The sequence below is a fragment of the Hyla sarda genome, chromosome 7 (assembly GCF_029499605.1).
Source record: "Hyla sarda isolate aHylSar1 chromosome 7, aHylSar1.hap1, whole genome shotgun sequence".
Classification (NCBI taxonomy): Eukaryota; Metazoa; Chordata; class Amphibia; order Anura; family Hylidae; genus Hyla; species Hyla sarda.
Window position 1 is genome coordinate 235,134,564 of NC_079195.1, and position 14,844 is coordinate 235,149,407.

A 14,844-nucleotide genomic window follows, 5' to 3' on the forward strand; every position below is an offset into this window, starting at 1 on the left:
AGTTATATCACCGCCAGTTATATCTCCGCCAGTTATATCACCGCCAGTTATATCTCCACCAGTTATATCTCCACCAGTTATATCTCCATCGGTTATATCTCTACCAGTTATATCTCTACCAGTTATATCTCCACCGGTTATATCTCCACCAGTTATATCACCGCCAGTTATATCTCCACCAGTTATATCTCCGCCAGTTATATCTCTACCAGTTATATCTCCACCAGTTATATCTCCGCCAGTTATATCTCTACCAGTTATATCTCCACCAGTTATATCTCCGCCAGTTATATCTCTACCGGTTATATCTCTACCAGTTATATCTCCACCAGTTATATCTCCACCGGTTATATCTCTACCAGTTATATCTCTACCAGTTATATCTCCACCGGTTATATCTCTACCAGTTATATCTCTACCAGTTATATCTCCGCCAGTTATATCTCCACCGGTTATATCTCTACCAGTTATATCTCTACCAGTTATATCTCCACCAGTTATATCACCGCCAGTTATATCTCCGCCAGTTATATCTCCGCCAGTTATATCTCCGCCAGTTATATCTCCACCAGTTATATCTCCGCCAGTTATAACTCTACCAGTTATATCTCCACCAGTTATATCTCCGCCAGTTACATCTCCACCGGTTATATCTCTACCAGTTATATCTCCACCAGTTATATCTGCACCAGTTATATCTCCGCCAGTTATATCTCCACCAGTTACATCTCCACCGGTTATATCTCTACCAGTTATATCTCCACCAGTTACATCTGCACCAGTTATATCTCCGCCAGTTATATCTCCACCAGTTATATCTCCACCAGTTATATCTCCACCAGTTATATCTCTACCAGTTATATCTCCACCAGTTATATCTCCACCAGTTATATCTCCACCAGTTATATCCCTGCCAGTTATATCTCTACCAGTTATATCTGCGCCAGTTATATCTCTACCAGTTATATCTCCACCAGTTATATCTCCGCCAGTTATATCTCCGCCAGTTATATCTCCGCCAGTTATATCTCCAACAGTTATATTTCCGCCAGTTATATCTCCGCCAGTTATATCTCTACCAGTTATATCTCCACCAGTTATATCTCCACCAGTTATATCCCTGCCAGTTATATCTCTACCAGTTATATCTCCACCGGTTATATCTCCGCCAGCTATATCTCCACCAGTTATATCTCCACCAGTTATATCTCCACCAGTTATATCTCCGCCAGTTATATCTCTACCAGTTATATCTCCACCGGTTATATCTCTACCAGTTACATCTGCACCAGTTACATCTGCACCAGTTATATCTGCACCAGTTACATCTGCACCAGTTACATCTGCACCAGTTATATCTCCACCGGTTATATCTCCACTGGTTATATCTCCACTGGTTATATCTCCACCGGTTATATCTCCACTGGTTATATCTCCACCGGTTATATCTCCCCCGGTTATATCTCCACCGGTTATATCTCCACCAGTTATATCTGCACCAGTTACATCTGCACCAGTTACATCTGCACCAGTTATATCTGCACCAGTTACATCTGAACCAGTTATATCTGCACCAGTTATATCTGCACCAGTTACATCTGCACCGGTTATATCTCCACCAGTTATCTCTCCACCGGTTATATCTCCACCAGTTATATCTCCACCAGTTATATCTCCACCGGTTATATCTCCACCGGTTATATCTCCACCAGTTATATCTGCACCAGTTATATCTCCGCCAGTTGTACTTGCAGCAGTTATGTCCCCGGGGGGTGGTGTGTCCTCTGGATTGGGACACTATGTGCAGGCTGGGAATGTGAACTTGTGGCCTCAGAGTGTGACACAGTGACGAGGCTGCAGCTGTGAGCGGAGGACGAGGCCTCCAGGTGTCTGACGTTCAGGTGATCTGAGGATACAGGTGATGAGTTATTTAATATAATAGTTCAGGCCTTCTAGATACTCAGCGTACAGACAAGATGGCGGCCACGTTCAGATGGTGAGGAGGCCAATAAATGGTGCCATAAACGTCTGTCAGGTGACCAGATCCGCAGCGCTGCACCTGACACATGGATAGCGCGGCCGTCGTCTTATAATTCTTCACTATTTCATGATCTTTCCTCCTGTCAGTAAATAAAAAGGAATTGTTATCCCACCGGGGCCTCGTGCTTCTCACAGCTGAGGGTTTGTTACAGTGTGTCAGTGCAGACGATCCTCTGTAGCCTTAGCAGCCCATTCTGGATGCTTAGATTGTCAGCCTTGTGGCCGAGGCGGCTCATTGCCTCAGTCTCCTGGCGAATCATCATGGCGTTCATCCAACACTTCAGGAGGAGCTGGTAACGTATTGCGCCATTCCTGTTATGTAACACGGCCCTGCGGCTAAATCACAGCGTGACTGTGGATCTTATCTCTGCTGTGATACTGACATATACAGGCGCGGGGTATGACGGCCGCCATTACACCTCTATAGGGGCCGGGGACTCTCCCTGTGTCAGTCTGCACTGTAGTCCTAACATTGTGCTCATGAATCAGGAGGATCAGGATGAACACACATTGGATTATTCCAGTCTCCTGAATATCGGGGCGGCGGGATCTCCTATCCGCACGCTGTGAGCTCGTGCTGTGGTATCCTCGCTCTGGGGTTGGGGGGCTCCTGCCATAATGACCTCACTGGGGGAGTGCGGATCGGGGGGTGTCCTCAGGTCGTGTGCGGTTCTGCAGATCAGGTCCATTGAAGTAAATGGAGCCGAGTTGTAATACCAGGGGTCATGTAATCATGTGATCCCCAAATCGGGTCAGGTGCCCATAGACCATGTTAACCATTTGGGGCCCAGACATCGGGAATGTCAGCCTATTGCCCCTCAATGTGTCCCTGTCCCTTTATGTCTGGAGTCAATGGAATAAAGGGAGGTTGCTGGGAAGGTATGTGGCCGTATTAGTGGCCCCTCATCTTTAGGTGGTATGTTGTCCTGTCCAGGGGCCCCTCATCTTGAGGTGGTATGTTGTCCTGTCCAGTGGCCCCTAATCCTTAGGTGGTATGTTGTCCTGTCCAGTGGCCCCTCATCTTTAGGTGGTATGTTGTCCTGTCCAGGGGCCCCTCATCTTGACGTGGTATGTTGTCCTGTCCAGGGGCCCCTCATCTTGAGGTGGTATGTTGTCCTGTCCAGGGGCCCCTCATCTTGAGGTGGTATGTTGTCCTGTCCAGGGGCCCCTCATCTTGAGGTAGTATGTTGTCCTGTCCAGGGGCCCCTCATCTTGAGGTGGTATGTTGTCCTGTCCAGGGGCCCCTCATCTTGAGGTGGTATGTTGTCCTGTCCAGGGGCCCCTCATCTTGAGGTGGTATGTTGTCCTGTCCAGGGGCCCCTCATCTTGACGTGGTATGTTGTCCTGTCCAGGGGCCCCTCATCTTGAGGTGGTATGTTGTCCTGTCCAGGGGCCCCTCATCTTGAGGTGGTATGTTGTCCTGTCCAGGGGCCCCTCATCTTGAGGTGGTATGTTGTCCTGTCCAGGGGCCCCTCATCTTGACGTGGTATGTTGTCCTGTCCAGGGGCCCCTCATCTTGAGGTGGTATGTTGTCCTGTCCAGGGGCCCCTCATCTTGAGGTGGTATGTTGTCCTGTCCAGGGGCCCCTCATCTTGAGGTGGTATGTTTTCCTTTCATCATGGACTCTTATGGGGTCATCATCACATCGTTCCTGCATTTCTTGGCAGGTCCCTTCTCAGGGGCTTCCCTGTGGCCCCGGGCCCTGCACTATCATCATCCTATAATGACTATGAGGATTTTACATTTTATAGACGGACATTACCCTGAGCTGGAGCCGCTGCCGTCCGCAGACGAGGGTCCGCACAAAAGCCCCTGCTTAGCTCATTGAGTGGTGGGATGATTATGTAGATGGCTGTGGCCCCCGGGCCATCACCTTACAAGGGCCGAGCATTGTCATGTCCTCCGCTCTATGGGGGGGATATCTGAAGATAACATCTTGTTGCCATTTGTCTCTTTGTCTTCATTTTTACTTTGTTTGTTTAAGTATAAAAACTCTCCAGTAGAGTTGTGAGAAGTGAAGACCCTGGACCCCCGGCCATCAAGCACATCCACCGACCACCGCAGGTCGTCCTGCAACTTTTACTGAAACCATTGACCTCTAATTCCGGGTTTATTCTCTGTAATGGATCATGTGATTCCTACCGCCCTTGGATATGATGCAAATCTGCTGCACAGAATGGAAACCACCAATCCTCATCATGTAACGGCGGTCTGGGATATGATGGGGGTCTGGGATTTGATGGGGGTCTGGGATATGATGGGGGTCTGGGATATGATGGCGGTCTGGGATATGATGGCGGTCTGGGATATGATGGCGGTCTGGGATATGATGGGGTCTGGGATATGATGGGGGTCTGGGATATGGTGGCGGTCTGGGATATGATGGGGTCTGGGATATGATGGGGGTCTGGGATTTGATGGGGGTCTGGGATATGATGGGGGTCTGGGATATGATGGGGTCTGGGATATGATGGGGGTCTGGGATTTGATGGGGGTCTGGGATATGATGGGGGTCTGGGATATGATGGGGGTCTGGGATATGATGGCGGTCTGGGTAATGATGGCGGTCTGGGTAATGATGGCGGTCTGGGATATGATGGCGGTCTGGGATATGATGGCGGTCTGGGATATGATGGGGGTCTGGGATATGATGGCGGTCTGGGATATGATGGCGGTCTGGGATATGATGGGGGTCTGGGATATGGTGGCGGTCTGGGATATGATGGCGGTCTGGGATATGATGGCGGTCTGGGATATGATGGCGGTCTGGGATATGATGGCGATCTGGGATATGACGGAGGTCTGGGTAATGACGGGGGGTCTGGGTAATGATGGCGGTCTGGGATATGGTGGCGGTCTGGGATATGATGGCGGTCTGGGATATGATGGCGGTCTGGGATATGATGGCGGTCTGGGATATGATGGCGGTCTGGGATATTATGGCGATCTGGGATATGATGGCGGTCTGGGATATGATGGCGATCTGGGATATGATGGCGGTCTGGGATATGATGGCGGTTTGGGATATGATGGAGGTCTGGGTAACGATGGCGGTCTGGGATATGACGGAGGTCTGGGATATGATGGAGGTCTGGGATATGATGGCGGTTTGGGATATGACGGAGATCTGGGATATGATGGAGGTCTGGGTAATATTGGTGGTCTGGGATATGATGGAGGTCTGGGATATGATGGAGGTCTGGGATATGACGGTGGTCTGGGATATGATGATGGCGGTCTGGGATATGATGGAGGTCTGGGATATGATGGCGGTATGGGATATGATGGAGGTCTGGGATATGGTGGCAGTCTGGGATATGATGGAGGTCTGGGATATGATGAAGGTCTGGGACATGATGACAGTCTGGGATATGACAGCGGTTTGGGATATGATGGCGGTCTGGGATATGATGATGGCGGTCTGGGATATGATGGCGGTCTGGGATATGATGATGGCGGTCTGGGATATGATGATGACGGTCTGGGATATGATGATGGCGGTCTGGGATATGATGATGGCGGTCTGGGATATGATGATGGCGGTCTGGGATATGATGATGGCGGTCTGGGATATGATGATGGCGGTCTGGGATATGATGATGGCGGTCTGGGATATGATGATGGCGGTCTGGGATATGATGGCAGGCTGGGATATGATGGAGGTCTGGGATATGATGGCAGCCTGGGATATGATGGGGGTCTGGGATATGACGGCGGTCTGGTATATGACGGAGATCTGGGATATGACGGGGGTCTGGGATATGATGGTGGTCTGGGATATGATGGCGGTCTGGGATATGATGGGGGTCTGGGATATGACGGCGGTCTGGGATATGACGGAGATCTGGGATATGACGGAGGTCTGGGATATGACGGGGGTCTCGGATATGACGGGGGTCTGGGTAATGACGGGGGGTCTGGGATATGATGGCGGTCTGGGATATGATGGCGGTCTGGGATATGATGGCGGTCTGTAATATGATGGCGGTCTGGGATATGACGGAGATCTGGGATATGACGGAGATCTGGCATATGACGGAGGTCTGGGATATGACGGGGGTCTGGGATATGACGGGGGTCTGGGTAATGACGGGGGGTCTGGGTTATGATGGGCGGTCTGGGATATGATGGCGGTCTGGGATATGATGGCGGTCTGGGATATGATGGCGGTCTGGGATATGATGGCGGTCTGGGATATGACGGCAGTCTGGGATATGACGGGGGTCTGGGATATGACGGGGGTCTGGAATATGACGGGGGTCTGGGTAATGACAGGGGGGTCTGGGATATGATGGCGGTCTGGGATATGATGGCGGTCTGGGATATGATGGCGGTCTGGGATATGATGGCGGTCTGGGATATGATGGCGGTCTGGGATATGATGGGGGTCTGGGATATGATGGCGGTCTGGGATATGATGGGGGTCTGGGATATGATGGCGGTCTGGCTATATTTGTGATGTCTACACCAGTTGAATAATACAGGTCCCTAATACTACTTCCTGTGTCACTGCTTGAAAAAAGTGTCTTAAAAGAAACTGGGAGTAAGATCGGGAGATAATTCTGAGGTGATCTTCAACCCGAAAAGGTCCAACTGTGATCATATGAGCCAATCCAGTGCCCATACAATGCCCATCCATACAGTGCCCATCCATACAGTGCCCATACAGTGCCCATACAGTGCCCATCCATCCAGTGCCCACCTCCACCTTGCTAGAGCTCTGTGCCCTTAACTGATCCAGCCCCAAGCCCATCCGTGAGGAATCACATCATCATCAGTCCATTAATTCTGTGAAGAATCTATCTTCAGATATGTCTTGGTCCAGTCTGGTGTCTTGTTCAGTGGTGGTCAGGTCTTCAGATATGTCTTGGTCCCGTCTGGTGTCTTGTTCAGTGGGGAATAGGTCTTCAGATATGTCTTGGTCCAGTCTGGTGTCTTGTTCAGTGGGGGATAGGTCGTCAGATATGTCTTGGTCCCGTCTGGTGTCTTGTTCAGTGGTGGATAGGTCTTCAGATATGTCTTGGTCCAGTCTGGTGTCTTGTTCAGTGGTGGATAGGTCTTCAGATATGTCTTGGTCCCGTCTGGGGTCTTGTTCAGTGAGGGATAGGTCTTCAGATATGTATTGGTCCAGTCTGGTGTCTTGTTCAGTGGTGGATAGGTCTTCAGATATGTCTTGGTCCAGTCTGGTGTCTTGTTCAGTGGTGGTCGGGTCTTCAGATATGTCTTGGTCCAGTCTGGTGTATTGTTCAGTGGTGGTCAGGTCTTCAGATATGTCTTGGTCAAGTCTGGTGTCTTGTTCAGTGGGGGTCGGGTCTTCAGATATGTCTTGGTCCAGTCTGGTGTCTTGTTCAGTGGTGGTTGGGTTCCTCACCTTGGCACTCTCTCTGTGACCCCTTATACTTCTGGCCACTCAAGACCGGTTGCAATTCTGGAATATTACTGGAGGATCACAGGTTTCTGGCAGCGTCATGTTTGATTATTCTCAAATGTTTGGCAGATAATTTGAGACTTTTTTATTTTTACTTTTGGTAACAAATAGTTATGTCTAGGTCCAGTCTGGTGTCTTGTTCAGTGGTGGTCAGGTCTTCAGATATGTCTTGGTCCGGTCTGGTGTTTTGCTCAGTGGTGGTCAGGTCTTCAGATATGTCTTGGCCCAGTCTGGTGTATTCAGTGGTGGTCAGGTCTTCAGATATGTCTTGGTCCAGTCTGGTGTCTTGTTCAGTGGTGGTCAGGTCTTCAGATATGTCTTGGTCCAGTCTGGTGTCTTGTTCAGTGGTGGTCAGGTCTTCAGATATGTCTTGGTCCAGTCTGGTGTCTATTTAAGTGGTGGTCCGGTCTTCAGATATGTCTTGGTCCGGTCTGGTGTCTTGTTCAGTGGTGGTCAGGTCTTCAGATATGTATTGGTCCAGTCTGGTGTCTTGTTCAGTGGTGGTCAGGTCTTCAGATATGTCTTGGTCCGGTCTCGTGTCTTGTTCAGTGGTGGTCAGGTCTTCAGATATGTCTTAGTCCGGTCTGGTGTTTTGCTCAGTGGGGGTCAGGTCTTCAGATAGGTCTTAGTCCGGTCTGGTGTCTTGTTCAGTGGTGGTCCAGTCTTCAGATATGTCTTGGTCCAGTCTGGTGTTTTGCTCAGTGGTGGTTGGGTTTTCTTACCTTGGCATTCTCTTTCTGACCCCAGATCTCTCTGTTACCCCAACGCACTTTCTCTCTCTGACCCTTCGCTCTCTCCGTGTGACCCCATGCTCTCTCTTTGACCCACAGGCTCTCTCGCTGTGACCCCAGCACTCAATGTGAACCCAGCTTTCTCTCTTCATATAACTCCTGTGTTTTATCTGTGACTCCCGCACTCTCTCTCTCTGTGACCCCTGCACTCTTTCTTTGTCCCGTGTTCTCTCTCTTTGACCCCTGCCCCCTCTCTCTTAACCCAACGCTCTCTCTCTTTGACCCCCACGCTCTCTCTCTTTGACCCCTGCACTCTCTCTTTGACCCCTGCTTTCTCTTTTACCGCCACCCTCTCTCTTTGACTCCCACGCTCTCTCTTTTGACCCCGAGCTCTCTCTTTGACTCCCGCGCTCTCTTTGACCCCCGCGCTCTCTTTCTTTGACCTCTGCACTCGCTGCATCTTTTATAGGAATTGTTGTTGTTCATTTGGAGCCAAAATATGGTTAAGAACTGCAATCCCTGTGTACACGGATCATAGAGCGCGGCCCACGCAGCTAATCCCTCTAGATTACACAGATCACAGCCTGGCTCCGGCACCATGGATCCCCAACCTGAGAAACTCCAGGTGCTGCAAAACTACAACTCCCAGCATGCCCAACAGCAGTGATCCTCCAGCATGCACTGACAGCCCTAGACTCCATTCATACACATAGGAGGCAGAGCATCGCATCTGATTTTAGCGCAGAATAACAGTTTTCCCGCGGGATAAGGCATTTATGAATCATGATGTTATATGGAAAAATCCCCCCCGTCTCCACACACCTGGCAATGGACCTTTCCAGAATAACAGTGAGTGATTTTACTGCCCGCTCGCAGGGTCACTTCTCGTTCCATGACAGCTCGAAGCTGGCCGCCGGACAATGTTTCCATAAGCAGGAGAACAATGGAGCGAGGTTCAGTGCGGGAGTATTATGGCAATATTAATTGTTCTATCAGATGATGTGGGTGGAGCTACATTATAGCCCCACCCACAGGTGTCACGGACAATGAGATGCTTCAGCAGGTGTCATTACCGCCACATTTCTCCTGCTTTACGCGTGACGCAGCTACCGCCATCTCTGATGTCTAATTTGTGTTGTATACACGATTAAATAATAATAGCTGATATGTTGTTGCAATGTATCAGTCTGGGGTCCAGGATGTTTAGCTCACAGAGCATTGTCTAGACTGGATACAATTGTATCACTTCTCAGCTGAGGACAGGACTAGCTATGTACAATGTATCAGTCTGGGGTCCAGGATGTTTAGCTCACAGAGCATTGTCTAGACTGGATACAATTGTATCACTTCTCATCTGAGAGCAGGACTAGCTATGTACAATGTATCAGTCTGGAGTCCAGGATGTTTAGCTCACAGAGCATTGTCTAGACTGGATACAATTGTATCACTTCTCAGCTGAGAGCAGGACTAGCTATGTACAATGTATCAGTCTGGAGTCCAGGATGTTTAGCTCACAGAGCACTGTCTAGACTGGATACAATTGTATCACTTCTCAGCTGAGGACAGGACAAGCTATGTACAATGTATCAGTCTGGGGTCCAGGATGTTTAGCTCACAGAGCATTGTCTAGACTGGATACAATTGTATCCCTTCTCAGCTGAGGACAGGACAAGCTATGTACAATGTATCAGTCTGGGGTCCAGGATGTTTAGCTCACAGAGCATTGTCTAGACTGGATACAATTGTATCACTTCTCAGCTGAGAGCAGGACTAGCTATGTACAATGTATCAGTCTGGAGTCCAGGATGTTTAGCTCACAGAGCATTGTCTAGACTGGATACAATTGTATCACTTCTCAGCTGAGGACAGGACTAGCTATGTACAATGTATCAGTCTGGAGTCCAGGATGTTTAGCTCACAGAGCACTGTCTAGACTGGATACAATTGTATCACTTCTCAGCTGAGAGCAGGACTAGCTATGTACAATGTATCAGTCTGGAGTCCAGGATGTTTAGCTCACAGAGCATTGTCTAGACTGGATACAATTGTATCACTTCTCAGCTGAGAGCAGGACTAGCTATGTACAATGTATCAGTCTGGAGTCCAGGATGTTTAGCTCACAGAGCATTGTCTAGACTGGATACAATTGTATCACATCTCAGCTGAGAGCAGGACTAGCTATGTACAATGTATCAGTCTGGAGTCCAGGATGTTTAGCTCACAGAGCATTGTCTAGACTGGATACAATTGTATCACTTCTCAGCTGAGAGCAGGACTAGCTATGTACAATGTATCAGTCTGGAGTCCAGGATGTTTAGCTCACAGAGCACTGTCTAGACTGGATACAATTGTATCACTTCTCAGCTGAGGACAGGACAAGCTATGTACAATGTATCAGTCTGGGGTCCAGGATGTTTAGCTCACAGAGCATTGTCTAGACTGGATACAATTGTATCACTTCTCAGCTGAGGACAGGACTAGCTATGTACAATGTATCAGTCTGGAGTCCAGGATGTTTAGCTCACAGAGCATTGTCTAGACTGGATACAATTGTATCCCTTCTCAGCTGAGAGCAGGACTAGCTATGTACAATGTATTAGTCTGGAGTCCAGGATGTTTAGCTCACAGAGCATTGTCTAGACTGGATACAATTGTATCACTTCTCAGCTGAGAGCAGGACTAGCTATGTACAATGTATCAGTCTGGGGTCCAGGATGTTTAGCTCACAGAGCATTGTCTAGACTGGATACAATTGTATCACTTCTCAGCTGAGAGCAGGTTCAAATGATTTTTATTGACATTTTTCAGAATTATTACAAACGGAAAGTTTGGCCAACCTAAAGGGGTAGTCCAGTGGTGAAAAACGTATCCCCTATTCTAAGGATAGGGGATAGGTTTGAGATCGCGGGGGGTCCGACCGCTGGGGCCCCCTTCGATCTCTCTGTACGGGGGCCAGGCTCTCCGGCCAGATAGCGGGTGTCGACCCCCGCACGATGCGGCAGCCGACACGCCCCCTCAATACATCTCTATGGCAGAGCCGGAGATTGCCGAAGGCAGCGCTTCGGCTCTGCCATAGAGTTGTATTGAGGGGGCGTGTCGGCCGCCGCTTCGTGCGGAGGTTGACACGACCCTTCCCACGGGCTGTCGGGGCTCCGTACAGGAGATCGCAGGGGGCCCCAGCGGTCGGACCCCCCGCGATCTGCAACTTATCCCCTATCCTTAGGATAGGGGATAAGTTGTTCACCACTGGGTCACCACTGGACTACTCCTTTAACACAACAACCAAAATAAAAAGAAAAGGTAATACAGAAGTACATATTAATATTGCATATTCCTTCAAGAGAGGATCACTCGGTGAGATTATAACATAAAAGTCTATAATTGTATTATATCAACCAGATATTATATAAGCTGGGATAGTCAATACGTTTTCAGGGATATAACAATGAGTTAAGTTATGATAATTAATGGTAAAATCATACGGTATTGTAAAGTCATACCTGATCACATTAGCAATGAAAGCGATCACTCGTCAGCTTAGGTTATTACTGTGCCTCATCTCCCTCAGTGCTCTGGGGTATTACTGTGCCTTATCTCCCTCAGTGCTCTGGGGTATTACTGTGCCTCAGCTCCCTCTGTGCTCTAGGGTATTACTGTGCCTCAGCTCCCTCAGTGCTCTAGGGTATTACTGTGCCTCAGCTCCCTCAGTGCTCTAGGGTATTACTGTGCCTCAGCTCCCTCAGTGCTCTAGGGTGTTACTGTGCCTCAGCTCCCTCAGTGCTCTGGGGTATTACTGTGCCTCAGCTCCCTCAGTGCTCTAGGGTATTACTGTGCCTCAGCTCCCTCAGTGCTCTGGAGTATTACTGTGCCTCAGCTCCCTCAGTGCTCTAGGATATTACTGTGCCTCAGCTCCCTCACTGCTCTAGGGGATTACTGTGCCTCAGCTCCCTCAGTGCTCTAGGGTATTACTGTGCCTTATCTCCCTCAGTGCTCTGGGGTATTACTGTGCCTCAGCTCCCTCAGTGCTCTAGGGTATTACTGTGCCTCAGCTCCCTCAGTGCTCTGGGGTATTACTGTGCCTCAGCTCCCTCAGTGCTCTAGGGTATTACTGTGCCTCAGCTCCCTCAGTGCTCTGGGGTATTACTGTGCCTCAGCTCCCTCAGTGCTCTGGGGTATTACTGTGCCTCAGCTCCCTCAGTGCTCTGGGGTATTACTGTGCCTTATCTCCCTCAGTGCTCTGGGGTATTACTGTGCCTCAGCTCCCTCAGTGCTCTAGGGTATTACTGTGCCTCAGCTCCCTCAGTGCTCTAGGGTATTACTGTGCCTCAGCTCCCTCAGTGCTCTAGGGTATTACTGTGCCTCAGCTTCCTCACTGCTCCGGGGTATTACTGTGCCTCAGCTCCCTCAGTGCTCTAGGGTATTACTGTGCCTCATCTCCCTCAGTGCTCTAGGGTATTACTGTGCCTCAGCTCCCTCATTGCTCTGGGGTATTACTGTGCCTCAGCTCCCTCAGTGCTCTGGGGTATTACTGTGCCTCAGCTCCCTCAGTGCTCTGGGGTATTACTGTGCCTCAGCTCCCTCACTGCTCTAGGGTATTACTGTGCCTCAACTCCCTCAGTGCTCTAGGGTATTACTGTGCCTCAGCTCCCTCAGTGCTCTAGGGTATTACTGTGCCTCAGCTCCCTCATTGCTCTGGGGTATTACTGTGCCTCAGCTCCCTCAGTGCTCTTTGGTATTACTGTGCCTCAGCTCCCTCAGTGCTGTAGGGTATTACTGTGCCTCAGCTCCCTCAGTGCTCTGGGGTATTACTGTGCCTCAGCTCCCTCACTGCTCTAGGGTATTAATGTGCCTCAGTTCCCTCAGTGCTCTGGGGTATTACTGTGCCTCAGCTCCCTCAGTGCTCTGGGGTATTACTGTGCCTCAGCTCCCTCACTGCTCTAGGGTATTACTGTGCCTCAGCTCACTCAGTGCTCTGGGGTATTACTGTGCCTCAACTCCCTCAGTGCTCTGGGGTATTACTGTGCCTCAGCTCCTTCAGTGCTCTGGGGTATTACTGCGCCTCAGCTCCCTCAGTGCTCTGGGGTATTACTGTGCCTCAGCTCCCTCAGTGCTCTATGGTATTACTGTGCCTCAGCTTCCTCAGTTCTCCGGGGTATTACTGTGCCTCAGCTCCCTCAGTGCTCTTGGGTATTACTGTGCCTCAGCTCCCTCAGTGCTCTTGGGTATTACTGTGCCTCAGCTCCCTCATTGCTCTGGGGTATTACTGTGCCTCAGCTCCCTCATTGCTCTGGGGTATTACTGTGCCTCAGCTTCCTCACTTCTCCGGGGTATTACTGTGCCTCAGCTCCCTCATTGCTCTGGGGTATTACTGTGCCTCAGCTCCCTCATTGCTCTGGGGTATTACTGTGCCTGAGCTCTCTCAGTGCTCTAGGGTATTACTGTGCCTCAGTGCTCTTGGGTATTACTTTACCTCAGCTCCCTCAGTGCTCTGGGGTATTACTGTGCCTCAGCTCCCTCATTGCTCTAGGGTATTACTGTGCCTCAGCTCCCTCAGTGCTCTTGGATATTACTGTACCTCAGCTCCCTCAGTGCTCTAGGGTATTACTGTGCCTCATCTCCCTCAGTGCTCTAGGGTATTACTGTGCCTCAGCTCCCCCAGTGCTCTAGGGTATTACTGTGCCTCAGCTCCCTCAGTGCTCTGGGGTATTACTGTGCCTCATCTCCCTCAGTGCTCTAGGGTATTACTGTGCCTCAACTCTCTCAGTGCTCTGGGGTATTACTGTGCCTCAGCTCCCTCAGTGCTCTAGGGTATTACTGTGCCTCAACTCTCTCAGTGCTCTGGGGTATTACTGTGCCTCAGCTCCCTCAGTGCTCTAGGGTATTACTGTGCCTCAACTCTCTCAGTGCTCTAGGGTATTACTGTGCCTCAGCTCCCTCAGTGCTCTGGAGTATTACTGTGCCTCATCTCCCTCAGTGCTCTGGAGTATTACTGTGCCTCAGTTCCCTCAGTGCTCTGGGGTGTTACTGTGCCTCAGCTCCCTCAGTGCTCTGGGGTATTACTGAGCCTTAGCTCCCTCAGTGCTCTGGGGTATTACTGAGCCTCAGCTCCCTCAGTGCTGTGGGGTATTACAATGGTGGTGGTGGGTTGGTGGGATGGGTTGGGTGTATGATTTAGGGTGGGGGGGACCTGTGACAGGTGTTGTGGTGACTGCAGCGAGTCCTGGACTTTCCGCTCATTGTTGACGCCTCCTCCGATCACGGTTTTTGACCCCTCAGGTGACTTCTGGACTATAATTCTTCATTCCAGCAGAGAAATGTCCCAGGGGTCGGAGGTCAATGAGGTGCGGAGATCAGGTGCGTCAGGTGATCATTTTGAGACCCACAAACCCTCACAACCACGTTGAGCCACGAGCGCTCCGCTTATTGTGGGACGGGGAAAGGTTCTGCAACACGTAACGGGGAATCACTGAACTACAGGCAAGTACTCATAGCAGGTGCGGATTATAGTGAATCCAGGAGAGTCTGAGATATAGCTGATTTATTGTGGGCCGCAGCCGTTCACTTATTAGGGGGCTGACAGCCGTTCACTTATTAGGGGGCCGCAGCCATTCACTTATTAGGGGGCCGCAGCCATTCACTTATTAG

The 14,844-nt window shown here is 50.1% G+C and overlaps 2 protein-coding genes across 2 annotated transcripts in view; both read left to right on the top strand.

Annotated features, from left to right (window-relative positions):
• LOC130283232 (uncharacterized) overlaps window positions 1-1,849 on the top strand; it is a 6,206-nt gene extending 4,357 nt beyond the window's left edge. The window contains exon 2 of the mRNA XM_056532439.1: window positions 1-1,849. This exon is cut by the window's left edge and continues 32 nt beyond it. Coding sequence (XP_056388414.1) covers window positions 1-1,849 — 1,849 coding nt within the window.
• A 2,751-nt stretch (window positions 1,850-4,600) lies between these two features.
• Window positions 4,601-5,968, top strand: LOC130283233 (PE-PGRS family protein PE_PGRS16-like). Its single transcript, XM_056532440.1, has one exon. It carries the CDS (start codon window positions 4,601-4,603, stop codon window positions 5,966-5,968), a length of 1,368 nt encoding a protein of 455 aa, XP_056388415.1.
• The last annotated feature ends 8,876 nt before the right edge of the window (window positions 5,969-14,844 follow it).

Bases quoted from the DNA above. Each gene is read 5' to 3' on its own strand.
- LOC130283233 (XM_056532440.1), top strand. From the start codon at position 4,601: ATGGCGGTCTGGGTAATGATGGCGGTCTGGGATATGATGGCGGTCTGG.